This window comes from Heterocephalus glaber, unplaced genomic scaffold (genome assembly GCF_053883595.1).
Source record: "Heterocephalus glaber isolate CG9 unplaced genomic scaffold, H.glaber_assembly_v1.0 deba00001067, whole genome shotgun sequence".
Taxonomy (NCBI): domain Eukaryota; kingdom Metazoa; phylum Chordata; class Mammalia; order Rodentia; family Bathyergidae; genus Heterocephalus; species Heterocephalus glaber.
Genome location: NW_028258187.1, coordinates 315,475 through 342,043, shown reverse-complemented (window position 1 = coordinate 342,043; position 26,569 = coordinate 315,475). Strand labels below are relative to the sequence as shown.

At 38.3% G+C, this 26,569-nt stretch overlaps 2 protein-coding genes and 2 pseudogenes across 15 annotated transcripts in view; 2 read left to right on the top strand and 2 right to left on the bottom strand.

Annotated features, from left to right (window-relative positions):
- The window catches only part of Enah (ENAH actin regulator), a 140,736-nt gene that overhangs the window by 76,113 nt on the left and 38,054 nt on the right, over positions 1-26,569 (top strand). For 8 of the 14 annotated variants that reach the window (XM_087209801.1, XM_087209804.1, XM_087209809.1 and 5 more), the window contains exon 4: positions 24,907-24,963. The exons of the other annotated variants lie outside the window; for them this stretch is intronic. In XM_087209801.1, the coding sequence (XP_087065927.1) occupies positions 24,907-24,963 (57 nt within the window). The remainder of the gene's footprint in view (positions 1-24,906; positions 24,964-26,569) is intronic. 14 annotated transcript variants of the gene reach the window in all.
- Positions 6,339-7,052, bottom strand: LOC101697838 (small nuclear ribonucleoprotein-associated protein N). The gene has a single exon (XM_004867455.4). It carries the CDS (start codon positions 7,050-7,052, stop codon positions 6,339-6,341), a length of 714 nt encoding a protein of 237 aa, XP_004867512.1.
- Positions 7,100-24,900, top strand: LOC147828468 (deoxynucleotidyltransferase terminal-interacting protein 2 pseudogene; annotated as a pseudogene).
- On the bottom strand, positions 7,355-7,615 carry LOC110346214 (SNRPN upstream reading frame protein pseudogene; annotated as a pseudogene).

Here is a 26,569-nt window from a genome sequence, read left to right as displayed (position 1 = left end):
AAGTTTGAAATTGAGTTTGTTGATGATTGTGTAGTTCAGGAGAATAATGCTTGGAGCTTAGTTAGTCTGATTATCTTCCAGTCCTCTCATTTGAAGTTCCTCAGTGTGGTTCATCCTGCTCTGGAAACTCGACTTTGTTGATGGACAAGGCCCAGAGGGGAAGCAGTGCGCCAGAGTAACATGTCTTTAACAGTGTTTTTACTTTTCATGAGAAAACACATTTTCTAAGCTACTAGTACTGACCCCTTAAACTTCAAGTAGGATGAGGTCTCTTTCCTCATATAAAAACTTGATTCTGAAAGCTGTTTGAAAATGTGCAGAGTGCCCTTAGGTGGTGTGAACCATAAATGGTGTCTCCTCTCACACCACATGTTGCTTAGAAAGATATGTAGAAAGAATTCATTTAACCCCAGGATTTAAAAACTCGGTGTGAGTGAGTGAGTGTGTGTGTGATTAGCTCAGTTTTGTCTTGGTGTAAGAAATAGGAAAAGAAATTCACCAATGTGAGCTTATTTCTTTGAAGAGATAGGTTTTATAATTAAAAAATAAATATTACATATTAAAAACAAATATGGTTACTCTAGTGTGTTGTATATTTAGTAATGATTTTAATGATATAAATGTATATGAACAAAATTTAAATATTTTAATAGGAAAGTTAGGCTCAGGAAAATTTGATATTTTCTTGAGTATATAGAATTTCAAAACCTATTATAAATATGTGAAATTATATTTATGTCTTTCCTTACTCTGAAAAGGATTGAGGGATGGGGAATAGCTAAGTGGTAGAGTACAAACAAATAAATGGATTAAACCATCAAGCTCATGTATCAGTCTGTCACAAATGTGACTTTTAGAGCAAGAAAACATTTTGAAATCTTTCAGAAACTTATGTTGATGTACCTACGCGTGTTTTATATTAGATCTTTCGAGGGAATCAATACCTATAAGTAACTTGCACCTTGTTTTCATATTTTACCCATTTTGAGGAAATAAATGACTTGAATTTATTCTGATTTGTCTCTTTTAAGTCCAGAGAGCAGCATCGAATAGGAAAATCTGCACTGTCTCATGTGTGGGTCCCCACTTGATAGGCCTCTGTACTTCTATGATGGGGATCAGTATCTTTCCAGCATTCTGTCCCAAGGGTAGGATTGCTTTCATTAACACGTAGAAGAAATGAGAGTCATAGCTCTAATAAATTATTAACTAGATCAGTCATAGTTTGGAGAGTTTATGTACAGCAGTATTTATCTTCCCTGTGTTTGGAACAGACTGCTGTAATTTTTATTTCTAAGCCTTCTGAAGAGAGTGTCCAGTGATATTAAGAAGTAAATGTTATTTAATGTAGTCCAGGTTATTGTTCATCTTATTTTTTAACCAAATGAAAGGATTATTTTTATCTCTGAGTATTCATATATTTGTAGTTTAAAAGTAAACTATATGAATACTCAGATAAAAATAATCTTTTCATTTGGTTAAAAATAAACTACAAATGCTAATAATTTTTTTTTCCTTCTTATCTTGATCTTTTACAATTGAGTCTTAGTATGGAGAGACTGTATTCTCTTGGAAAGTAATAAGCATTAAAAAATAATGTTCCAGGGCCGGGGATTTAGCTCAGTGCGCTGCTGCGCAAGCACAAGGACCCGAGTTCGATCCCCGGTACAAAAAAAAAAAAAACTTCTCATTTTTAAAATTGTCCATGCTTTCACTAGCTAAATAGCATTTTTGTGTGACAAAAAATTTATAGGATTCTTTTTAGATGGCTTTGATACTTCTCTGTCACAATTTCAACAGTATACTATTGAAAGGGCTAAGAGAGGAGAGAGATAGGAGAGGCTGCTCGGTGGTAGCCATCCACGCCTTGTGGACCAAGGCACTGGCGAATAAGCTTTAAATCTGTAGTTTCTTCATAAAAGAAAGCAAAGCATTAAAATAGTCAGTTTTCTAAATATTCTAATTTATTTAGAAAGTGATGGTTTTCATGTATTTGTTAAACTCTAATTTCTGATTTTTGTTGGCATTAATTGACTTAAGTACAGAAGAATAAGAGGGTGCAGTAGTTGTTAAAAATTAGGAATGTCCTTGAAAAAGGATATTATTTCTGGTACAGATTCCCAAACTAAGACAGATATGTCCCCCACCCCAATATATGAAGTGGGCCCCCTCCCATTCATCTAAACAAGCATACTCAATCATGTCAGTGTGATCATATATTTGCCTGCTGAAGCTGTTTGCCTTGGGTTCACAGCCGATACCCTACTGAGCTGTCTACTGTCTTTTTGCCAGAGCAAAGTTGCAGAAACTTAGCTTCTGTCTCTTCCCTAAACAAACAATAGCGTGATAAAAAAAACTGATTAGAATCAAAAGAACACACTTACTCATAAAAGAAACGCACCTAAAGTTGTGAGTCTTGCCTGTTTCTTAATGTTCTACCACTGTTTAAAACCATTTTTTCTATATTCAATATTGCTGTTTATATTTTTAGTTTATGAAGTGTGAATGTCAGTAGTAACCATTGTTATTATTGGTTAATCCTTTTTAGTGATTTTCAGATTTTTTTTTTCTTCAGTACTGAGGCTCGAACTCAGGACCTTGCGCTTGTGAGGCAGGCATGGGGTGCCACTGAACTAAATTCCTGGCCCCAGTTTTCAGAATTTTAAAAGTTATGATCACCTCTGTTTGAACAGTCTTTGCTGACGCTCACTGTATAAATGCACCAAAAACGTGCAGCTTCCTCTGATTAATGTGGGGTTGCAGCCCAGCCACTAAGGCACCTGAAGGAGCCTCCAGAACAGGGTTTGAAAACTGCTAAGCCAACTTTGTGTCAGAACCAATGATTCCGCCCCCCGCCCCGGGCCTCTAAATTCTCTCTTTTAATTAAGGACAAACACCTTTCTTTGGGGCTAGTCATTTTGACTTTTATAAGATGTTGTTGCATGTGTGATATTTCTGTGTTTTCTTTAATGAAAAAGGTGGGCGGTAGGAATGTTTTCCTTAATTTTGTTTTTAGTGTGGTGTGCAATTATCTAATATACTGGAAAGGACAGGAGGTGCTAAATACAGTGGGTTATAGTTGGGATTTCAAAAAACAAACTTCACATGTTCTAACATTTTTGAGGACCCAAATTAATGGTCTTTCTACAGTATATCATTCTATTTCTCCAAAAGAAATTGGCTTAGTTTTAAGTACATTATCTAGACAGATATTTTTTATTTCTGTGTTTACCAAGTACATCTTTAAGTTTTTGTAGATAGTTGTTATAATTGCATTGTCAGTCTTCATGGTGATTAGTGGAGGTAAATTTGCACAATCTGTGAAAGGTTTAAATCATTTGAATATAGGAAATAATTCTTCAAATCCACTATTTAAAAAAGAAAGTGATATGCATAGCCAGTAAGAGCATTATTCTGCCTCTATTCTATTCAGCCAAGATTAAATGTACCTTTCTAGAAGGAAAGCCTCAAAATATTTTACTGTGAACTAAAAGACTGCTTTTGTTAGATTTTATTTTTTGTCTACTGGGAATGAGAATGTCGTCAAGATATTCTCCTTGTGATTGAAATTTTTTTCAGATTTTTGTAATAAATACTGACATTTCTTTCTTTTTTTTTTTCTTAATGAGAGTTTGGCCCAACATATCTTCCAGTGTAAACTTTTTTATTTTTTATTTTTTGGTAACGGGGATCTAACTTGGGACCTTGCGCTTGCAAGGCAGGTGGTGGAACCACTGAGCTAAATTTCTGGCCCTTCCATTGTGAACTTTTATGTAAGTTTTATTCTCAGTATTATTTAATCTCTTTATGATTAGTTTGGAATTAATTGGATTTTTAAAACTTCACAAAGTTTCTAGAAATAGTGCATTTTTTTCATAGTGACAGTTTTATTTTTCCAGTCTTCTAGGTTGCTGGTACTAGTGGAGCAGTATTGAGTTTGCATCACAGAAATGCTGTCAGGTGACATATCCCGGGCACAGGAGGGATGCTCAGGTGGTAAAGCGTGTCTTCTTCTTCCAGAACTGCACAGTTGGCTAGGGCCAGTAAGAAACAAGGCCAAAATATTTGGATGCAACTTGTGGGTCAAGTCTGAAGGAAAACCTTTGAAATATCAGAGAAAAGCTTTGAAGACAAGAGGACGTGGGAATCATGTTTTGAGGGATGAGTAGGGCATGTCGGTGACAAGTGTGGCAGTGGGACAGCTGGGATGACAGGCAGTAGTGTGGTTCGGACATGGGGACACGGGAGACCAGAAGTAAGGCTGGAAGGACTGATGTTCTTGCTTCAGAGTGCGCCTTTTCCTGTGGTTGTTATGTGAAATGGTTAGCTCCATGGTTTGGAACAGCTGTGCTGGACGGGTGTGCATATAGTTACAAGCAGGGAGATTAGTTGAGGAATATTGGTGGGAAAGAAGAGGCCTGGACTATGAAATAGTAAAGAGGAAAGGAGCAGGTCCAAGAAGAGGTGACCAACTTTAGTTTATTGCCTACTCTTCCTGCCGAGACATTCGTTGTGCAAACCTTCTCTTCTGTCCCGGTTAGTCATTAAAGCAGTTCTTATTCAAGAACAGTGGTTTCTTTACTGCTTACTGGCTATGTGCCTGGCCTTACTGTGGTGCATGCTTTATTGATGATCTTTGTAACAGTTTGCTGATGGTTTTAGCCTTGTTCAAGAAATAGGATCTGGGCTTCCAGAAGGCTCCTGGCCTGGCCCAAAGCCTGCATCCAGACAGTGGCGTTGGTAGCATTTGTACTCAGATCTGACTTTAGAATCCTGTCTTTTCCCACTGTGTCTTGAGATAGAGTGCCAGAAAGGAGAACATAGTGTTTTAAGATGGAGACCAGGTGTGCTGGCTTGGACCACTGGTGAAGACGGTACAGTTAACAAGAGGTACACAGAGGGTAGAAAGCAGCTTTAGAGGAAGTCTCTGCAGTGAGTAACAAATTTGGCTCTGGACATACTGTATTTGGAGTACTTTATTTTGTAAAGAGCTGGAGATGTAGGTCATTGTGAAGGCCCTGGCTTCAGTCCCAGTACCACAAAAACAGACAAACAAAACTCATATAAATTTGGATCTGGAAAAGGTCCCGTAGTTAATCTTGGATGTTGCTGTTGCTTCTACCCCCATCCCTCACCCCTGCCCCCCACCCCTTACTGGGAATTGAACTCAGGACCTTGTGCTTGCCAGTCAGGCCTGGCAGCACTGATCTGTACCCCAGTCTTGCTTTCACTCTCAGCTCTCCTAAACCAGCTAACCAGTTCGGGCTCTGGGTACTGTCATGTCCTGCTCGACTCACACCTGCTTCTTCCAGTCTCCCCAGAGGGGCATGTCCACTGTCACTCAAACTTGGGGGACAGAGCTCTCCTGAGGTTAGACATCCCTAGAGGGGACACACAAAATGGGCCAGGCCTTTGAAAGGCAGATTTCTTTTTTACTATGTTTTTCTGGCTTTCCATGCAAGATCTCTAAGAAGTGTTAAAAAGCTTTTGAGGGAAGTCAGTTTAGGATGAGAAAGGAAAGAGGAAAACTTCCATTTGCTTTTTGCTGGGTATTTTTACTGAAGTCTTCCTGGTGGCATGGTGGGCACTGCTCTGATCTGGACCAGAGGGCGCCAGTGTTGCTGCCCTCTAGTGACCAGCTGCCTCTCTAAAGCCATTCCCATGGCTCTAAAATGTGGATCCTGGCAATGCTTTCATCAGAGTATCATGGAAAATTTAAGGAGGTAAGGACATTAACTTTAAACTAGGAAACGTTAGCTTTGAATACTAATGCTTAAAAGAACAAAATGTTGTGTGTCTTAGAGAAATAAACTAGTGTGCAGACTTTCAAATTTTCTCTAACCTCTTCATCTCTATACCCTGGTAAAGACATATCTTAAGGGTTTTTCATGGAAAATTAATGATTTCATTCATTATTTGAGTGTATCTGTATACAAATGGGAATTAAACACAAGTCTTGTCCTAAAGAATCTTCTGTTTTTTTGTTGTTAGTGTTTCTTGAGACAGGGTCCTGCCGTGTAGTTCAAGCTGGTCTTGAACTCACTATGTAGCCCATGCTGGCCTCAAATTTGAGGTGATCTCCTGCCTCAGCCTCCCAAATAGTGAGATTATAGGTGTGTGCTACCACCCCAGGCTCAAGATCTTATATTCTTCTTTTTTTTTTAAATGAATTTTATTTGTACATTTTATTTTTTATTTTTTATTTTTTTAGTTGCTATGTGCATTTATTATTAGCTATTATTAATGCAGAAAGAGGGGACAAAAAGCTCGCAAACAACCTATACAATTTCACAAGAAGCACTGTGGGGGGAAAAATAACTGGACAGATCAACAGTATCCTAGGGTCTTGGTGGACGCATTCCTGGGGGAGATGGACCTCTAATTCCTGGTGGAGGGGGTCTCATTCCTGGAGGAGGCATGCCTATTGGTGTCCCTGGAGCAGGAGGAAGCCCAATTGGTGGGCCCATGGGTGGTCTGATACCAGGTGGAGGAGCCATAGTGCCTGGAGGTGGGGTTGCTCTGCCTACAGGAGGGGGTGGAGTCCCCCTTCCTGGTGGGTATTGGGTTGGGGCTCCAGCAGTGCTGGTAGTTGCAGCAGCTGCCACAGTACCCCTTCCCTGTGGAGTCATTATCTGCTGGAATGGACCCCCAACTCCTCGGACAGGGCCTGCCAATCCAGCAGGAGCCTGGGGAATTGGTACACCAGCTGGTACACCTCTGCCAGCTGCCCTCCCAACCCCGGGACCTCCTGTAGCTCCAGCAAGTGGTACCCGAGCAATGCCAGTATCTTTAGGTGGTGGGCCTTCCACAGGCATGGATACCAAGTTCTCCCCACACAGCAAGACCAAACCCAAAACCCGCTTTTCTTCACGTTCTGGCTGTTTTGGATTCTTTGGCTTGATCTTCCTGAACTCACCACAATCACAGAGGATCAAATTCATATGCTTGTCAAAAGCTTTAAAGGTGCCAATGAAGATCCGCCCATCTTGCAGGATGCATCGCATTCGGTAGTCATTGTGCTGCAGCATCTTGCTGCTCTTGCCCACAGTCATGATTGCTGTTCCACCAAATTCAGCGTCAACAATAAAATTTCAGATTCCTTAATACCTAGGGGACAGCCGTAAAGGTACGATGTAGGTACAATGTCCTAGAGACAATGCAAGGTGTTCACAAGTTTCACAGACAGCAGGTGGAGTCCAAAAAAAGCTTTTTTTTCCAATCCCAAAACTTAACATCAATGTCTCAATTTATCTTGAGTTGGTTGAAACTTCATACTTCTTGGCTGAACCACATAAATGTTTACAACTGCATGCTATTACTTCCCCTAAAGCACCTTAATGTTCTCTTTAACTCTTTAACCACGTCTTGGGGTCTCAGCTAAGAACGCCCGTCTCAGCTCCGCTTGGAAATCCACCACAGGAGCTTGCTGCTGAGAACGCCTCGGGTAGAGCTGACACTTGGTTGCTCAAGGAGGCCTCCTTCTGCGTTTCACTTGGACCTCCACCTCTGGCATGTGCTGCTCTGTACTTCTCAGGTGTAAGCGATCCCTCTCTAATGATGCAAATCTTGCGATGAGACTCTTTTGATTCAAATTCCATGATGTGAGGCCACACTGTTACCATGGGCAAGTTACTCAGCGTTCTTTTCAGCGCTTTCCTCCTTTGTTACCACTGTTGTGCACTAATCTCCATGTCTTACTCAGATTTCCTCAGATTTTCCCTAATGTCCCTTTTCCGTTGCAAGGTGTACCACACATTACACGTGCTGCCCATTGCAGTCATGCCTCTTTGGTTTTCCTTGGCTGTGACTTGAGAATCATTTCTTCATTTTACTTCATTTTAGGGCTTTGAACCTTTTCACTGATCAGAAATCTTTTTGCAATTAAAACATAAGTACTATCTTAATAAAATTATATTTAATTCTCAACTCTAATCTACTTAATTATCTTATGTTTTCTACCTATCTTCCACACTTTCTGTTCTCCCGTTTTGGAATTTTGATTGCCCTCATAATCTCCTGTGTTATTGACACATTTTAGGTGTACAACGTAATGACATTCATCATTGGAAATTTGCACCTTTACATAATCTCTCTTGGTCTTATTTTTCCCCATTCCCCTGCCATTCCTTCAACCCCTTTATCCCTCACTATTTATAAAGACTTTGTTTCCATTTTCTCATATTAATTCCATAGGTTCTTGTATTCTTCAAGAGGAGATAAGACACAAATATAACATAAGACAAAAAAAGATTGTATCTGAGAACATAAAATGCTTTATATGTGGAAGAAGGCATGAGCAGTCAGGGAAAATAACAAAGAATCTTTGAGCTAGAGCTTAAAAGATGATACATGGATAAAACGTAGGCATAGGAAGTAAGGGACAAAGAATGCCAGGCTGGGAACTAAAGTACAAAAGTGTGGATCAGGGAGCTGTTTGGCCTGATGGGATAAATGCAGAAAGACAGATGTGACCAAGTAGGGTATCTGAGATTTGGTGCAAGTTTTCAAGCAAATGCAATGGTATGAGCCACACTGAACTTCAGAAAGCTGGCTGTAGTTTGAAAAGGCTGAAAGATTACAAAGTGAGAAAAAAGTTCAAACAATGATAGGATCCAGTGAGTTCAAATAGGAAACCAGTATTTGTACTGGTTTTTATCCCTTTTGTCATTGAAAAAGAATTGTGGCTATCCATTCTCACATGTCAGTAGTAGAGATCTCTGGGAACATGTATTTGTTTGGACACGATGTAGTACCTAAAATTAGTTTGGCTATATAATGAAAACTAGTAGTTTGAGAGAGGTAGGTGAAAAATGAAATGTAGTTCAGTAGACGTTTGAATTTAAAGAGTCCAAGTTTTTTTGTGTTTTTTTTTAAAGTTTAAATGTCTCACAGTGTGGCAAGGAAATCCCACCAATTTTCTTTAGTGGATATTAAAGTAAAATTAGAGAACCAGTATGTCAAAAAATGGATGCACCTTGGGCCGGGGATTTAGCTCAGTGGTTTCGCCACCTGCTGCACAAGCGCAAGGACCCGAGTTTGATCCCCAGTACCAAAAAAAAAAAAATGGATGCACCTTGAGACCATACTCAGGTGAAATAAATTAGACACACATGTTTAAATACTCCATTGTTTCTCTGGTGTGAGAAATTGAAAGTGAAAGTAAGGGCTAAAATGTATAATAGAGATTGGGAAATGGGAAGGGGAACAAGGGAGGGAAAAGGGGGAGAGGACAGGGAAAAAAGTGCAGGGGCAGGGAATTAGCTCAGTGGTTCCGACCCCTGCCTGCAAGTGCAAGGTCCTGAGTTTGATCCCCAGTACCAAAAAAAAGTGAAAATAGAAGGAAAATTTGTATGTAGGGAGGGCAGGGGTTATGGGAAAAAAAGAAGAGTCAGAATATATCATGTGCAAATTCCCTATGATGAGGGTTACCGTTATGTATATCTAAAGTGTACCAATAAATATTTTCTTTCAAAGAAATCTATAGTTTAGTAATCTTTCAACAGGGTTGGCTTGCATAATATAAGAGAACGTCTGTTTCCTATGGAGATACTGTAATTCTTTTCTGATTAAAGCAGCGATCAACTTAGTACCCACAAAACCACTGGTGTAGATCTGAGATAATTTTCAGTGTTTTGGGAAGCTAAATAAATCGTGCACATCATGTATTTCAGTGATACCCATTAGCTTAAAATGCAGACTGCTTTATCTGGGGCTGAAAATTACCAGCTCATAGAGATACTTAGCTGAAACCAACCAAAAGTTCTAATTAACTGCTGTTAACATTTTTGGAATTTTTGATCTTATAATTATGCCAAATACTATTAAGAAAAGTTTAAACAGTCACAGTACCCAAATTGAACATGACTTTATATATCATTGATTACTTGTGAGAGAACAGAGATTAATGACAAAAACAGCTTCTTTAGACCAGACTCTCTAAACAATCAAGTTCAAGGGGTTTGGATAGAATAATGAAATAGGTTCTCACTTTGGGAAAGTTGGGAGCCCCCAAATCAAACTTCACACCTCAGAGCCTCAGTTTTCAGCTCAATGTGGTTAGTTTTTCTCAACCAGGTTCCTTGAGAGAATTAAGCTCTAGAGAATGTGACTTTGGGAGAGTGAAGTCTCAAGGGAGAATACTTCAGTATTTTTACCTACCGTGGACACATTAGGGCTATATTCTCTTGCAAGATTGTTTCTCTTCTGTTTGTTTTCCTTGGCCTCTCTTTTTGGCCTATTTTATGCTCCCCTATTCACCTACAAGAACTACCTTAAATTCTGGGCTAGAATTGGGACCAAAAAATTACTTGGGGTTATTATGGGAGTTACTTAACATATCTTTCTCATTTGTTCATTTTTAGCACTATCTTCTAATATTTGTAGTAATTAATGCTTGAAATTATACAATTCTTAGTCATTGAATGGAAAGTTTAAATATTTAATAGTAGCTAACTCCCTTAAAGCCTGCAGTTCTCTTCGTTATGGGAAGGATTAATGTTTGGATTACTTCCTACTTGGTTCTCCATATTCTGATTTTCTTTTTGAACTACACCAGATGCAGAATCAGGAATCTTGAGTTCAAAACCCTTAGGAATTCAGAAAGTATGATTTGAAAGGCACTATTCTCTTAGACCCCCTTGAAAGGGTGTAGAGCCATGCAAACCACTTTTCATTATGCTTTGCCGTAATCACCTTCTTGTTGCTGAGAGAAATCCCCAACACCCACGACTTAAAGGAGTAAAGGTTTGTTTTGGCTCATACTTTTAGGAGTTTTAGACCAAGCAAGCCAGCTATAAATCCCCATAATCCAATCACCTTCCAGAAGCCCCACCTATGAGCACTGAGGCTCTTGGGGGACATCTAAACATAAACCCTAACATGCATCAACTAAAACAGTATACCACTGAATGGTATAAAACAACAGTATAAAATTGGATGCAAAAGCAGATGAAATAATCCATCTGTCTTCTATTAAACCAGACACCAAAGGGCTTCATTTTAGTCCCTTTTCTATTACTGTAATGGAATACCTGAGGGCAGGCTACTTTGTAAAGAAAAGTGGTTTTAGCTCACATTTGTGTTTCAGGGTGTGGCACAAATTTCTGTGTAGCTGGCACCACAGTGGTGGTCTCACACTTAGAAGTAAGGAAATGCATTGCCAGATAGGAAACCAAAGAGCAAACAGGAGGGGTCAGGCTTCCCCCTCCTGTGAAAGATAACTAAGGTGTCAGTTTTGAGGCAGTGCCCCTCCACCTTTTGTTTGGTTCTGTTTTGTTTTGAGACAGGGTCTCACTATGTAGTTCAGGCTGGTCTCAAACTCACTATGTAACCCAGGCTGGCCTCAAACTCCTGCCTCAGCCTCCTGGGTGTTGGGATTGCAGGTGTGCAGCACCATGCCTGGCCATGGTTCCAGAATCCACCATTGGCACACTGAGGACCAAGCTTCTGCCACATGGACCCTTGGGGAACAAACTGTAGCAGGGTTTGTCAAAATATAAAACCATTTCATTCTAATAACCAATATTTTTGTTTTGGAAAGTAGTTATTTTTCATAAAATGTTACTTATTTTGGATGTAACCCCAGACACACACACACACACACACGCACACACGCACACACGCACACACACACACAGAGGAGGTGGAACCCAGGGCCTCCTGCATACTAGGCAAGGGCTCTGCCCCTGAGCTACAGTGCAGGCCTCCACCCTGTAGCCAGCACGCCCAGCTATCCCAGCTTTTAAATCCTTTTTAAAATGAATTATTAGACCTTAATACTGAAATAATTTTAAATAAACATGATAAATGTGTTTTTATATATAATATATAAAATATAAATATGTATGTGTAAAATTTAGTTTAAAAAACAGTAAATATAACCCATGTAAACAAAAACTTCAAGGTCTTCCTTAATTTTTAAGAGTGTAAGTGGATCCTAAGACCAAAACTTTAGAAAACTACTGCCGTAACTTATGAGGAAGAGCTGATGACTGAGAACAGAATTTTACATGCAGTCTTTTTATCTTTTCCAGACAATCTAGCAAAGTAACATCGAAAGTTATCTATTGGATGGGAATTGAATGTTCCTTATTTCCCATCCCTTTGATATAGGTGGACATGCATTGCTTTTGCCTACAACCGAAAACCTTTGCTCCTTCTTATCCTTTTCTCTCTCTGTATTTCTTCCTTTCTCCCCACAAAGAAGATATGATGAAGGGGCTACCATTTAAACATAGACTTTGCAGGTGAATAGCATTGGTGTAGATCTGGCTCCTTGTCATGCTTATTTGCACAAGTCTTTGGTGGGTTTGCAGCTTCCGCTTGCCTACCGCTCACCTGTTGCTGTATCAGCACTGCCTCTTAGGAGCTCTGGCTCTCTGCTTTCTAGTTACTCAGTGTATTAGTGACTTTCCTCTTACAGACTGAACCCAGGACCTTCACACCCTTTTTTCATTTTGAGACAGGGTCTTGCTAAGTCACTAAATTACCCAGGCTGGGCTTGAACTTGCGATCTGCCTGCCTCCACCTCCCAGAGTGCTAGGATTCAGGTATGCACCACTCCCCACTTGTTTCTTGATTTTTTTTCACAATTATGTTCCTTAAAATTACATATTCATATAATTGTTATTTATACCACTGTAATAAACATTTTAAAATAGTTTATTCCATGACTTTTAAGCCCCTGATCATCAGCTGTTTGGAAAAGCTGCATTAACTTGATCATTACTCAAGTCTGAGTTTTAGTGAGCACAGCATTAGTCTTAGATTGTGGAGTTAAGAGATCTTAATCCTGCTCTAATACGAAGTGGCTGAATGGCTGGAAGAAGCAGGTGCTATTTTCGTGATAACTGTGGACTTCCTCATCCTAAGAAAGTTATTTTAGCCTGAAGTTTGTGGGCATAGGAACACTGTACTCCTCTTGGCAGTATTGCTTCTGTGCTTGCGGGGCAGTTTGGCGCTTTCTGATATCCTGTTGGTCTGGGCCCTCCTGCTGACCCCTACTGTTGAGACCTGTTTCACAGTAAGCTCTACGCTTCAGCAACAGCTGCAGGGCCTGCTGCTGTCTCCCTCCTTACTTGCATGCTTTCCTGCACAAGTATGATAATTTGCATATTGTTACTTTACCTGTAGTGGTAAATTTTAGCTGTTGTTACTCATGCATTAGATTGAAATTTTGCTGGATCTTAAATAGTCAAAAACTCTGATGTTTCTGTGTGAGATGTTTTCATCTTTATGCAAAGATAAAGAGAGCCTTTAACTGAATAGCATCTGTCTTCTGGTCCACTGAATAGAAATTGTAGGAACCACTTCTTCCTTTTTTTTTTGGTATCGGGGGTCGAACTCAGGTCCTTGTGCTTGCGCAGCAGGCGGCAAAACCACTGAGCTAAATCCCCGGCCCTGCAGGAACCACTTTTAATCACAACATACAGTAGTAGCCCAATCAATTCCACAGGTTTTACAGCTTAATTTTGAACATTTTTGTGTAAGCGTGTTGATGTGCCATGAGGTCGCCCACATGTGTATCCAGCAGAGCATCCCCACATGCACATTAGTGTACTGCCTTTGAATTAATACTGGGTGTGACTTTTTATAATCTAGACAAGATGCAAAAATTCAAACCAATCTTTGGAAGATGGTATTAAATAGTGGATCTTGTGAAGTCAGTATTTTATTTAAAAATATTATGACATTATTTCATTAATCCATAAAATATTCCTAAGAATTAGATGGTGTCATAATCTAAAAGAACAGCTACGGTAAACTGAATTATTTATATTCCTGCGGAGGTACTTTTACATAATGTGAGAGAAACATAAATGAACATTTTGAAACTTTTGGCCTGTGGGGCTGTTCCTGGTGCAGAGAAGATGTGATATGGTCAGGAATGTCCTAAAGGCTGTGTAAGTAAGTACTACCAGTGGCAGGCAGTGGTAATGAGGAACTGCAGTAAGCAAATAGAACGTGCTACCCACGCAAAGCTTCCAGAAGTCTCGTAAGAGTTACCTGCTATGGCCTGCCTGCCTCCCTCCCCTCCCCTCGACAGGGTCTCCCTACATAGTTCAGGCTGGCCTTGAACTAACTCACAGCAATCCTTCGGCCTCAGCCTTCTAAGTGCTGGGATTACAGGCAAGCACCACCAGGCCTGGCTTACTTTTTGTTTTTTGAGAAGGTTTCTTTCGATATGTAGTTCAGGCTGGCCTTGAACTTTCGGTAATCCTCCTGCCTCAGCCTCCCAAGTGCTGTGATTACAGGGTGCACCATCATATCCAGCTCTGTGAGTTCTCCTAATTTCTGAGATGGCTCAAATATGAAAACTTAAGGAGTATTTTGATATGAGGCTGCCATTCATGTAGAAAGAAATACATTTTGATTAAGGAGTCCTATTTGCAAATACCATCCTGATCTTTCCTGTGGCACTATGTTAAATACAGAACTACTTTTTTTTTCTTGGTGGTTTTTTTTTTTTTTTTTTTGCAGTACCAGGATTGAACTCAGGATCTTGAGCTTGTGAGGCAGGCAGTGGAACCACTGAGCCAAATCCCCGGTCCACTATTTTTTTAACTGATCCTCCAACTTCAGACTCTCTGAAGCTTTAGAGTCTTAGCCCCAGTTTGAAGATGCTGCCTGGATGAGTGGCTGGAACACCAAGGAAGTGGCCCTCCCAGTCTCTCCTGCAGATTGTGCTGGAACCAGCTGTGCACTGTTGGGAAGGAGGCAGAGTGGGTTTCAGGGCGGCCGAGCACTTTGCGCCTGGAAACGCTGCCCTGGCCCTTCACTTCCATTTTCTGCTTTTAGTAGTGTGGAACTTGTGGCATTTGTCTTTAACTTCATGCTTTTTTCAGAACACTTTAAAAACAGTTTCTGGTCTATACAAATAAATTTGGCCAATTGAAAGTTAGTGGTAATGTTAATATAGTGGGCACTCATTTGTATATAAAAATCAGTTATTTGAAGTGCCTCTTGCATCAGGCCATAAAACACATTTCTTTTTTCAAATGTAGTCTATAGTCCTATTAATGTGGACTAAGATATGATACATAAGTAGCTTTAAAGTATATTTAATTCACAGATAGTCTCACTTGCATAAGTAGATGCTGGAAACTCTACAGTTTTGTTCTTAAGATAGAATTATTTCACTACTTCTATTCTTCTGGAAAATCAGCTTGAATTACAACTTTTCCCTCTTAAGTAGGTACTTTGGCTTAAGTTTGCATAGTACAGTTTTATTTTCAAGTTTCACCTTGCTGCCAAGAGAAAGGGTTTTAGGACTTCGGTATTTCTACATTGTCATTTCGCCCAGCAGTGATTGCTCTGCCAAAATCTACCCTTTAATTCACTGAAGTATGAGTTCACATCGGTATTATTTAAAACACTGTCCCAGCATTTCTTTTGCATTTCATCTTCCCATGCACAGTGATTATATAGTCCCTGCAGCTACCTCTCTCAGTCTTGACTTGCTCTGACAAGCTCAGTTGAAGGCAGCTGGCCATGCTATGCCCAAGCCTTCCTGTGGACACCCACCCTCTGCGAACACTGCCCTGTACCTACCTTTCTGGGGCTGGGGTGAGGCCTGGGGTGGAGCCAGCTGCCCCTGCTTCTTTGCTCAGAAAGCATCTTCCTTGCTTTAAAAAACATTTAATGCTTATGGGATCCCAACCTTCTGTCCATTAAGAACTTTAAACTTAGATTTTCTGGGTTGTTTATGTTATTACTCAATTAGGTTTTGTAAGAACCTTCACATTTTTATCTACATAAAGATTGTTTTAAGAAAATTTTATTTCCCAGATTTTTGTTTAAGCATTTCTAATCATTTGTATTTCTGTAGATCCTTTTTTACAAAGTCACTTACAGATTTGGTCCTTCTCACATTTATCTTCCTGCCTCCTCCATCGGCATTAGGTAGGTGAATTGATACATAGGTGCCTGGAATGCAGCTGCCACACAGCCTGTCTCCAGCGAGTTCTCATTTGAGCCGCACCAGTTGTGTGACACAGCTTCAACAGATGCATCGACCACCCTCTATGTACCAGATGCTCTGATGGTTGCTCATACTAGGATAAATATGGCACATTTGTTACTTGCCTTGAGTCTGGAGAGCAGACAGCTGACTGCAGTGATGTGAAGTGATCATTCAGCAATCACATGATACATGGGGAAGACCTTAGGCTCTGTCAGGTGCTGTGGGCTTTACGCCGTATCTCCTTTTGAGGTCTTGCTGGCATAGGACACACACACACACACACACACACCCGCCCCAGCGTTCCCATGCTTGATTTTGTTTTTAAATAAAAAATAAACTGCTGCTGCCTTTGTATCTTTTCCCCCCACCCTGTGGTACTGATGTATGAACCCAGAACCTTGCTCAAGTTAAGCAAGCACAATAAAAGGCTAAGACTCAATGTGGAAAATGTCTTACAAAGAGAACAAAAGCAAACAAAAGCTTATCCATTGAACTACTAAGAATACCACTTAAATGTTGTATTGAGTAACATTTATTGACTCTTAAGAACAGGAACATGGCACTCCTAGTTTAAATTTCTCTCTGAATTTTTACAAGCTTGGCAACAAAAGTAATAGCTTTTTAAGTATTCATTTCTTTGAAATACTGATTGTTCATGTAAACAACATAATATTGTTTTAAAGCAGCATGCTAATTTATGATGTATTAATTATAAGAAAATGTATCTTAAAATAGTGAAATAAAGATACATATTGTTAAAGATAGTATTACATTTCAGAGGTTAAAGTAAAGATGGTCAGTTTGGGGCTGGGAATGTACCCCCATGAGGATTCCTTACCTAAAGTGTCAGGCCCCGGGTTTCATCCCTAGCACCAGAAAGAAAAAAAGCATAAAAAATGATGGTCAGTTAGTAGAAGTTTTCAAAAATGTCCTTTCAAATAGCTCACACCAATAACTATTTGTTTAACAAATTTCATGTACAGTAAGCCCAATTTTTAAAAGATGTATTCTATAAAATCTTTCAATAAAATTTTACATATTTTTAATTTCAAAAGTTAATGCAGGCCTGTTTGTCATTTATATATTAGCTACCCTGTGTTATTTTAGAAAGAAACTGCTTCTTGGTAAGCAAGTTCTTCAAGTGTTGTGAATTATTGTGCAGAGAGAAGGGCAGAGGAAAAGGAGATGGTCGGTCTTCTATTGCTCAGACAGGCCTGGCTTTTGACAAGCCCCCTGAATGGATGTATGTGCAGAGTCATGACCTGAGATGCCTTTGGTTTCATTCCTGCTGGGAAGCAGCCGGTAGAAGAGGACATGCCCTGGGCCTTGCCCACACCAGCTCCAGTTTGGGGAGGGTGTCCCTTGGTCTGGGCCCAAGGTGCTCCAGGCAGGCGCGGCTACCTTGGTGTTGCTGGTTAACTTGATGAACTGTTTGTAACTTCACTGTGTCTGTGTGAAATTCCCCTGTCAGAGTTCTGACGGCCACTCTGGCATGGCATTGTGTTATTCCAATTAATAAGCTCTTTTTTATTTTTTCCTGATTATAGTGTTGTGTGCTACTTACAAAAAATTTAAGCAGTGCAGAAAGTCATAAAGAACATTAAAAATAGGGCACTGGTGGAACACTTGCTTAGCATACATGAAGCACTGGGTTCAATCCAAATAAAAACAAAAACAAAAAGCATAAAATACTTAAAATTCCACTATCCAGACTAACCTGTGGATTTTAATGTTTTCTGTAATGGAAAAGGGATTGACACTGAGGTATGTTTCAACTTTGTGTTTTGAGATGCTGAACACATGTGCACCATGATACTTTTGCTTTTTCTACCACAGGTTCATCAAGCTTCACTTCACATTACCATACAGTGTACCCATTTAAAGTGTATCTCGATTGTCTTTTTCACATTCACAGACTTATACAACCATCACCAGAATTTTAGAATGTTTTTTTGTTTGTTTGTTTGTTTGGTACCGGGGATTGAACTCGGGTCCTTGCGGTTGGAAGGCAGGTGGTGGAACCACTGAGCTAAATCCCTGGCCCTGGAATGTTTTCATCACACCAAAAAGAAGCCTTACACTGTGCAACCATCACTACTTCTTTTCCCACCTCCAGTTTCTCCATCCTTCCTAACATCTGGCAACTTCTTTCTGTCCCTAAAGGTTTGCCTCTCTGGATACTCCACTATAAATGGAATCATGCAATATGTGGTCCTGTGATGACTGGCTTCTTCCACTTCCATAGTGTTTTCAAGATTCATACATCTTATAGCATTTATCACACATGGCATTTTGAAAATAAATTTATCAAAGGACATATATTCATACATCTAGGCATGTTTTGATAATTGGCTTTTGTTTTAAAGTTGAATGAATTTATGTGTAGTGAAGGTAATGACTAAATCTTAAGTATTTTTTTAAAAAATAGATTAAAGTGAAAGCAAAAGAGCCTTTCTGAGATTGTTTTAAAAACTCAACATTTTGGGCTGGGGGTTTAGCTCAGTGGTTCCACCACCTGCCTTGCAAGCGCAAGGACCCCCGGTACCAAAAAAACAAAACCAAAAAAACCTCAACATTTTAAGACTTGATAAATTTTGTAAGGCAGGGCTGCATAGCAGTTTTCTGTGCCAAACTGAATGAAAATAGAAATGCATCCTTGACCAAATTCAGAATCTCTGAGGTCTGTTCTCTTAGTCTGCGGGCTCTGTTTTCTTGCCAAGAATTGCCCTACCTCTGTGGTCTTCACTTCTCCCAACATGGAAGAGCATTAGAGTATTAGAAACTTGATTCTCTTAATTCTTTTTTTTGTCATACAAAGTAGGAAAAAAGCAGGTATGGTCTTTGAGAGCCTTTGGTTTATACTTTTAGAATGAAACCCTTTTCTTTCTTTTTTTTTGGTACTGGGGATCGAACTTGGAACCTTGTGCTTGGGAGCCAAGCAGCAGAACCACTGAGCTAAATCCCCAGCCCTGAAACCCTTTTCTTGGTTAAATAAGCTTTGATTCTTCACATATGGATTGGGTGATAAAATTGTGTTTCCTTGTAATGATGTGAGGCATATTCTTTTTTTTTTTTTTTTTTTTTAAGAGTAGGAAAATTTATTGGGAGAGATAGCTCCTGAGAGACAGGAGGGGACCCAAAAGTAGGTTGCCGTGAGGCATATTCTGTTGCTCACCACCATTGGTAGTAAATCAAAATGAATTTCTTTCTTCTCGCCCAAATATAAGATAGACCTTTTTGCTTGATTTTAATGTTGCACTAAAACTTTTCTCCTGTCTTTAGACAAATTCATATTTCTTAGAAAATTTGGTATTATTTTATCTTTATGCTTAACTTCTTTCAAATTCTTGAAATGGCTGATAGGAAAAAAGCTGCACACTAAAACTTGAAGTAGGAAGTAACTCTTAGTAGAGGAAGAAGATCAGTAACTCTGATTTGAATGTTGACGGCCAGAAAATCCTCATTGGTGCCAAAAGAAGTGTGCCATTGTCCAAGAGAAGATGATCAGAATGCCTGGGGTGGGAACCTGAAGGCCGCCAAAGTGTTGGTTGCCAGGGCTGCCCGATCTTGGGCCAGAATGCAAGTCCCGTTGGCCGCCAGCCCCGAGCAGAAGAGTTCTGCTGCTGAAGGAATTCAGGCATGTCCAGAAAGCAAGAAGGAATCTGGACCTGATAACCAAAGTACAGCTGAATCACAGACTTTTGGGAAACAGAGTTCAAGCTCTAGAACTCCTGAAACAGAGAAGAGGAAGAACAGGACTACAGGCTTATTAGCAGAGATAACTGAGCCATCTACTGATGGAGAGTTCTCCAATACAGAGTCAAATTGTGCTGAGATGCAGGAGCCTATTGTAAGAATAACTAGGAGAAGGTAGATCATAATTGCACCTACTCCAGTGTCCACTATAAAAAAAAAGCAGAAAATAATTCCACTAAATGAGTCTGTTGCTGAAGAAGTTGTCTCTGAAGCAGAATCTCATGCTTCAGGTATCTCTAGAATTGTGTCTTCCCCAGAAATGACAAGAACCAGAAGTAAGGCTAAAGCTCTAACATGTCAAAGCCAAGAATCACCTGCAAAAGCCATATCTGATGCTGAATCATCAATGCTCTGACATTTCATTCCCTGAAATTACACATAAGAGAACAACCAAGATTATGCCAAGGAAATCACAGGTACAAACTGAGAATAAATATACTAAGATTGTACCAGAAAATGAAAAGCAAATCATGGATATCTTTATGAAGTCAAGAGGATTCTGATACCAGACAGACCTCTCAGAGTTTGGATGAAGAGGGAAACAGAGCAACAGATGAGGGAAAGGAAAATGATGAAAGTTGTCAGTTGAAATGTCTTTCTAAACTTAAGGACCCTAGCCTTCAGTTAGTTTCTCAAAATCATTCAACCCCTCAAAATAATAAAACCACATCAGAGCCCTCAAATCTGAACTGTGAAGCTGTAATGAAATCATTAACTTAAACATTTGCAGTTGTAGAAGTGAACAGATAGAGTGGAGAGAGAAAAAGCACCATAAAAATAAATGACTTGACAAAGTTCAGTGGTAATCGTGGTGATGATGATGAAGAGTCCACAAATAAAGTTGTCAGTGAGGACAACAACAGTGAAAGGAGTGTAGATCTTGAATGTAATACCAGACTAAACAAATCTGAGCTCAACTAGTCTCAGGATATGGATGATTTTGTCTTACTAGTTTTCAGCAGTGATGAAACCCAGCAATCTGAAAGCAGTGAAAGTGAAGAGGACACTGTGTGTTTTTTTGAAAATAGTGGTCAAAAGGAATCATTAAATGGAAACTCAGAAAATACATCTCAGGACAATTCATTCTTTGTAATTGACGCAATGCCTGGATTGAATGCTGATAAAAATTTTTACTTGGAAGATAAGGCAAGTGAGGTTTCCACTGAGGGAGAAAAAGAAGAGGAGGAAGATGAAAATAGTGAAGAAGAACCATCAGACAGTGACAGAAATAAAGATGAGTATAGTGTTAAAGATGACTTACCTAAATAACACAAAGTCTAAACTTCTGAAGTTGACAAGAAGCAGTATAGACCCTGGTCTGAGTATCAAGCAATTGTGTGGTGTGCACATTAATTTCAATGCAGAAAAACTTCAATCTAAGAAGAAAACTCTAACACAGATCAAGGAGAAAAAGAAAAATGAGCTTCTACAGAAAGCTGTTATTACATCTGATTGTGAAAAAAACGATTGTGTCCCACCATATAGTGAACTGAAGTGTCAACTTCAGAAAAAACGCAGGGAAGAGCGACAAAAAACTGCAGGTGATGGTTGGTTTGGTATGAAAGCTCCAGAATTGACTGATAAACTTAAAAATGATCTCAAAGCTCTGAAGATGAGAGCAACCATGGACCCAAAAAGATTTTACAAGAAAAATGACCCAAGATGGCTTCCCTAAGTACTTCCAGATTGGAACTATTGTTGACAATCCAGCTGATTTCTACCATTCACGATTTCCCAAGAAACAAAGGAAAAGGACTATTGTGGAAGAACTGCTGGCTGATTCTGAGTTCAGAAGATATAACCGAAGGAAGTACTCAGAGATCATGGCTGAAAAAGCAGCAAATGTAGCAGGAAAAAAGTTTAGAAAGAAGAAATTTCACAATTAATATTCACCAAGCAAATCCCATTATTTTGCATCTTCCCTTTATTTGTAAAGAGGTTTAGAAGACTAACACCATCACAGATTTAATATAGACTGACTGTTTATATAGGGATTTCTGTTTGGAAATAAAATTGACAGGGAATCAATCACATACCCTTTGGAATAAAAATAAGCATGTCTACAAAAGACCTGTTCTGGCTTAGACAGCTTTTAAGGGGAAAAGAATGTCAACCATTTTAAGATAATTAACATTTTTATTAGGTTTTCACTGCTTGGTTATTTAAGGAAAATTTAATTAATTAAAAGTATAGGATTTGCTAATATGTTCAAAGAACATCTTTTAATGATTGTATAATACCTTAGTTACTGTGTAGTTTTATATATATGTATGTATGTGTACATGTACAGGGGGTTTGATGGACAGGCCATGCCCTATATTTAGCTGCAAATTCAGATCCAGAAACCGAGGAAAATTGATCTTAACCTATATTCATTGTTTTGTTTCAAATAAAAACAGAATTGAAAAATAGCATTTTAATTTGGCCAGAAGGTAAAGTGGCTCAGTTTATCTCCTCTCCAGTAACACAAGTATGCATTCTGGCTAAGTTGCTTTCTGCCACCAAGGACAGTTGGGTCATTTATGTAATGCTTCTCGGTCAGTTGCAGCCTCCTTTATATCATTGTTTACTGTATCTTTATTTTCCTATTTTCCTGTATATTACCACACTGCTGTGGACATGAAGGAACATCCACAACTCTAAGACTAGAGTAGCTGAGGGCCGGGGATTTAGCTTAGTGGTTTCACCGCCTGCTGCACAAGCGCTAGGACCCGAGTTCAATTCCTGGTACCAAAAAAAAAAAGACTATAGAGTAGTTGATAGACAGCAGTCTTTTTTCTCTAGAAGTTTGATACAGGTCTTTATATTTACATTTTTGATACATTTTAAACCTCTAGTTTATGTTTTTATTTGCACCTCACCCTCATTCCTATCAATTCTAATCCATAATATGGCTATCTTAAAAAGTGGGATGTTGGCTGGGGATTTAGCTCAGTGGTTCCACTGCCTCCCTCTCAAGTGCAAAGACCCGAGTTCAGTCCCCGGTACCAAAAAAAAAAAAAAAAAGTGGGATGTCCTTTCCTAGATAGAATGTAAAGTAGATGGAACATCAGTGCAAGTCTTAAAACTATGCTGAAATCATATTCCTGGACTTAACTTGGGTAATGAATCTTCTTTCCTGTCTTCCATCCTTCTCCCTCAACTGAGTGAAGAAAGAGTTAATAGTGCCAGTATTAAGCAAGAAATGCTGTCAGCCTTCTACATATGACAGAATGAATAATTTAGTACTTTCAAGAAATGTGGACTGCAGTAGAATTTAAGCAACCTTATCAAAATATAGATCAGTATTTAACTCGATAGTATAAAGTAAAAGTGGAAAGATACCTAGCCTAAGAATGTTTCTTAGTAGTTTAAATTGCAAGAAAGATTGAGAGTGCTTGGTTGGCAATGTTTTGTTTTAGTGCAGTAATAATGGTACACCTGCATTCTGACAGTTGTCAGATGATTTTTTTTGCTAAAACAATTGGTAATGGGATGTGGCAGTTTCTTTGCTGTCAGAAACAAGATATGTTCTCAGGCTTTTCTTGAAAGTTTTTTTTCTAATTGTTTTATGTTTTTCCCTTACATATGGATTAAAGGAACTGAAGGGTAAAGCCTGAAAATTAGGTATGCTTCTTGATGTAACAAAGATTTTATTATGGAAATTGCTATTTATAAACATCGGTAAGACAAAAAGCAGCTTAAACTTAAAATGTAATTATTGAAGTTTTTCTAACTTGTTTGTCTCCTTTAGAATAATCTCATTAGCTTGTTAGACATTTTATATATGCCTGTGGTCTTTATATATCTTAGGTCATTACTATAAATACTGTGCATGCAACTTCAGTAGTAATAGGTTGGGTGGCTGGATGTACTTAGCAAAGGTGACAATTATCAGTCTTATTTTGTGTTGGCAAATGTCTCCTGTATGTAATATTTTAAAAATAAGACTTAAAGCTTAATTTATGTTGTCTATTTCAAAAATGAAAAAATTCTCCTGATTATTTAACTTATTACCATTTTCACATGTGTATTCTTTAAATACAAATTGGTTTGGTTCTGATTCTACTGCAACATTTTTAGTTAGCTAACAGCTGTATTATTTAAAGAATTTAGGTTTAGGGAAATGTAAAATGCTGTCTTGTTTGCCTTTATGTGATCGTTCTTAAACAATAGATTTTTTAAGTCATTAACTGCTTTCTTTGTTAATATCAATGGAAAAAGAAAATCTTCCTGTGCTGAAAATAATTTCTTTAGACTTTTATAGAAAATTTATTGGGCCGGGGATTTAGCTCAGCGGCACCGTGCCTGCCTCACAAGTGCGAGATCCTGAGTTCGATCCCTGGTACCAAAAAAATAAAAGAAAATTTATTGATGGAAAGTTTGGATGTCACAATTTAATAGTAAGAAAACATTTTACTTTTCTGACTATTACCTTGTTTTCAGAGAAGCCCTTTCTCTTTATAAGCTATTACCTTCTCTTCGATTTTTCCCTCCTAAAAAGAATTCACTTCATTATACTTCAGCAAAATTTTACTGTAAATAGCCAAAATATGGCTATACATTTTTAATAAGATATTTTTTTCAAGTATGTGTGCATATTGAGAAAAAAACAGTAAAATGTGGCTTGTTAAACAATGAATAGTTTTTTTCAGAGTGCAAAACAAAGATATTTTATATCGGTGAATATACAAATCTTTAATTGCAGCAGATGGTTTATAATGGCATTTTTCCCCACCTGGTAGAAATGAGTTAATCTCATGTTGAATCAATCTTAAGTTATTTCCTCTAAATTTTATTCAGATGCAATTCTCCTAAGTGGAAGGGTAGGCCTAATGAAGTTTACTCTTAATGGCCATACATCTTTACTTCCTGTACTTCATCTTTATTAACTTTAGAAAAATGTAATCCTAAAATCAGATTGCATTCTTTGATTGTACCACTCAGGAAATAATTAAGCTATAAACGCATCATTTGATCTGTGGCTTATCGTAGAGTTTTTCCACAAATAAGATTACGTATAAATTATTTCTACGAGCTGTGTTAAAGAGGATGCGTTCTTATTAAATTACAGAGCTTCCAGGATGAGAATCTAGATAGGACGTATGTGTAGACACATTTTGAGCCTTTCAAAGCACCTGTTAGTTAATGTGAAGTTCTTCAGATGGCCCACTGTCCTTGAAGCTTCTAACACCAAGGTGTCTTTGCAGCCCAGAGCCAGGTTACTGCTACCCAGGACAGCACTAATTTGCGATGTATTTTCTGTGGTAAGCAACATGTTTACATTACTTTTTCAAGCTGTGGTACATACTACTTGCACATTTCCATACTTTTGTTTCCTTAGGCCATAGTCTGGTCCGTGGTATCTGGGATGTAGAGCAAGCTGCTGTTTTTATGTTGTGATACTTGTTGTGGTTCATGTAGGTGATTTGGTCAGCTTTTGAGTTGACTTACTAATGAAGATTTAGTTAGAATTAGGATCTTAAAACTATTTTTGTTTACTTCTTCCAATAGAAATGAAACATAATTTTGTTTGTTCAATTTTGCTTTTAACTACTTTGTTGGGAGCAAATTTTAAATTTAGAATTTAAGGACAAAATTTATATCCATTTTAAATATGACTAGGAATGTATATATGCCTTATTTGAAAGCTTTTGCTTAACTTGAATTAGTTTTAGCTATGCATCTTGTAAGAGGAAGATGTAAGCTTATTACTTATTTTAATAGGTTGATGTCTGATTTGACAGGCTCCTTTATTTAGTAGGTTCGATATCTGTCGCTTAGGAGTAAGCTTAGTACTTTCCTTCACTTGCTCTTATATACATATGTATACATGTATGTACTGTCTCCAGGGACACACTAGGCTTGTCATTTAGCCACTCAGATTAGAGCTTAGATACATGTTCTTATCCTTACATAAGAAGGTCCATGTATCCTTGCCTGAATTCCTTTTATCCCCATTTGATTCTGAAACTTCCTGTTTTAAAAAATTGAGTTCTAAAAAGTCAATTATTTTAGCTTTTTAAAAAATTTATATGTACTTTTTGATTCATGTATACCTTGACTGGCCACATTATCTTCTGAAAGAGATAAAGATGTAAATGATGTACTGCAAAAGTGACTAACAGTCCAGCTGTGTGTGGCACCACATGTTGCAGAATTTTTAATGTGGTTTAATACCAGTAATATAGTATTATTGATATTGTTTCTTTAATTTTTAAATTTACTGGTTTAGACAAAAATAAATATGTTATAAACTTTTAAAAAGGAAAGAAAATCCTAATATATTTCTTTAATCACTTAAAATGATTTGATTTGCTGTAAGTGACATAGTTATAGAAGTGAGCCAGTTATGTGGCTTTTTATACATTTTCCTTCCCTCCTCGATTTCACAGTTAAACATTCCAGATTAAGTGTCTAACCAGTGAACTTATTTCTGAAGTTTCTGCCTACTAGGCCATCTTTTGAAGTAGCCACAAGTGATTATTGATATTTGTGTTATTTTTAAAAAGATGCTATAACTTTGTCCTTAAAAATTTGAGATCCACATGCACAATAATAACTGCAAAGAAAAGATTGATTTGCCTCAATAAGATATTTTTAAAATTTATGAAATAGAAGGTTTAAAAAGCAGATTTTTTCTTTACCCATTGTTACCTTTAACTGTACACAAATAATTACCACTTTGCTAAATAATTTGATTGTATTGTGTATAATAACACCTATTTGTCTTTTAGTCCTGTTTTAAAATAGTCTGTCATTAAGTGGGAAACCAGAGTTGTGAAAATTTAAATGTGGACAGTAAGTGAAATGTGCTTTAACTAAAACTCAGTATTGAAGGCAAGACTGAAATGGCTGCTTAGAGAGAATTTA

Coding starts and splice junctions, on each gene's coding strand:
- LOC101697838 (XM_004867455.4), bottom strand. CDS start 7,052: ATGACTGTGGGCAAGAGCAGCAAGATGCTGCAGCACAATGACTACCGA.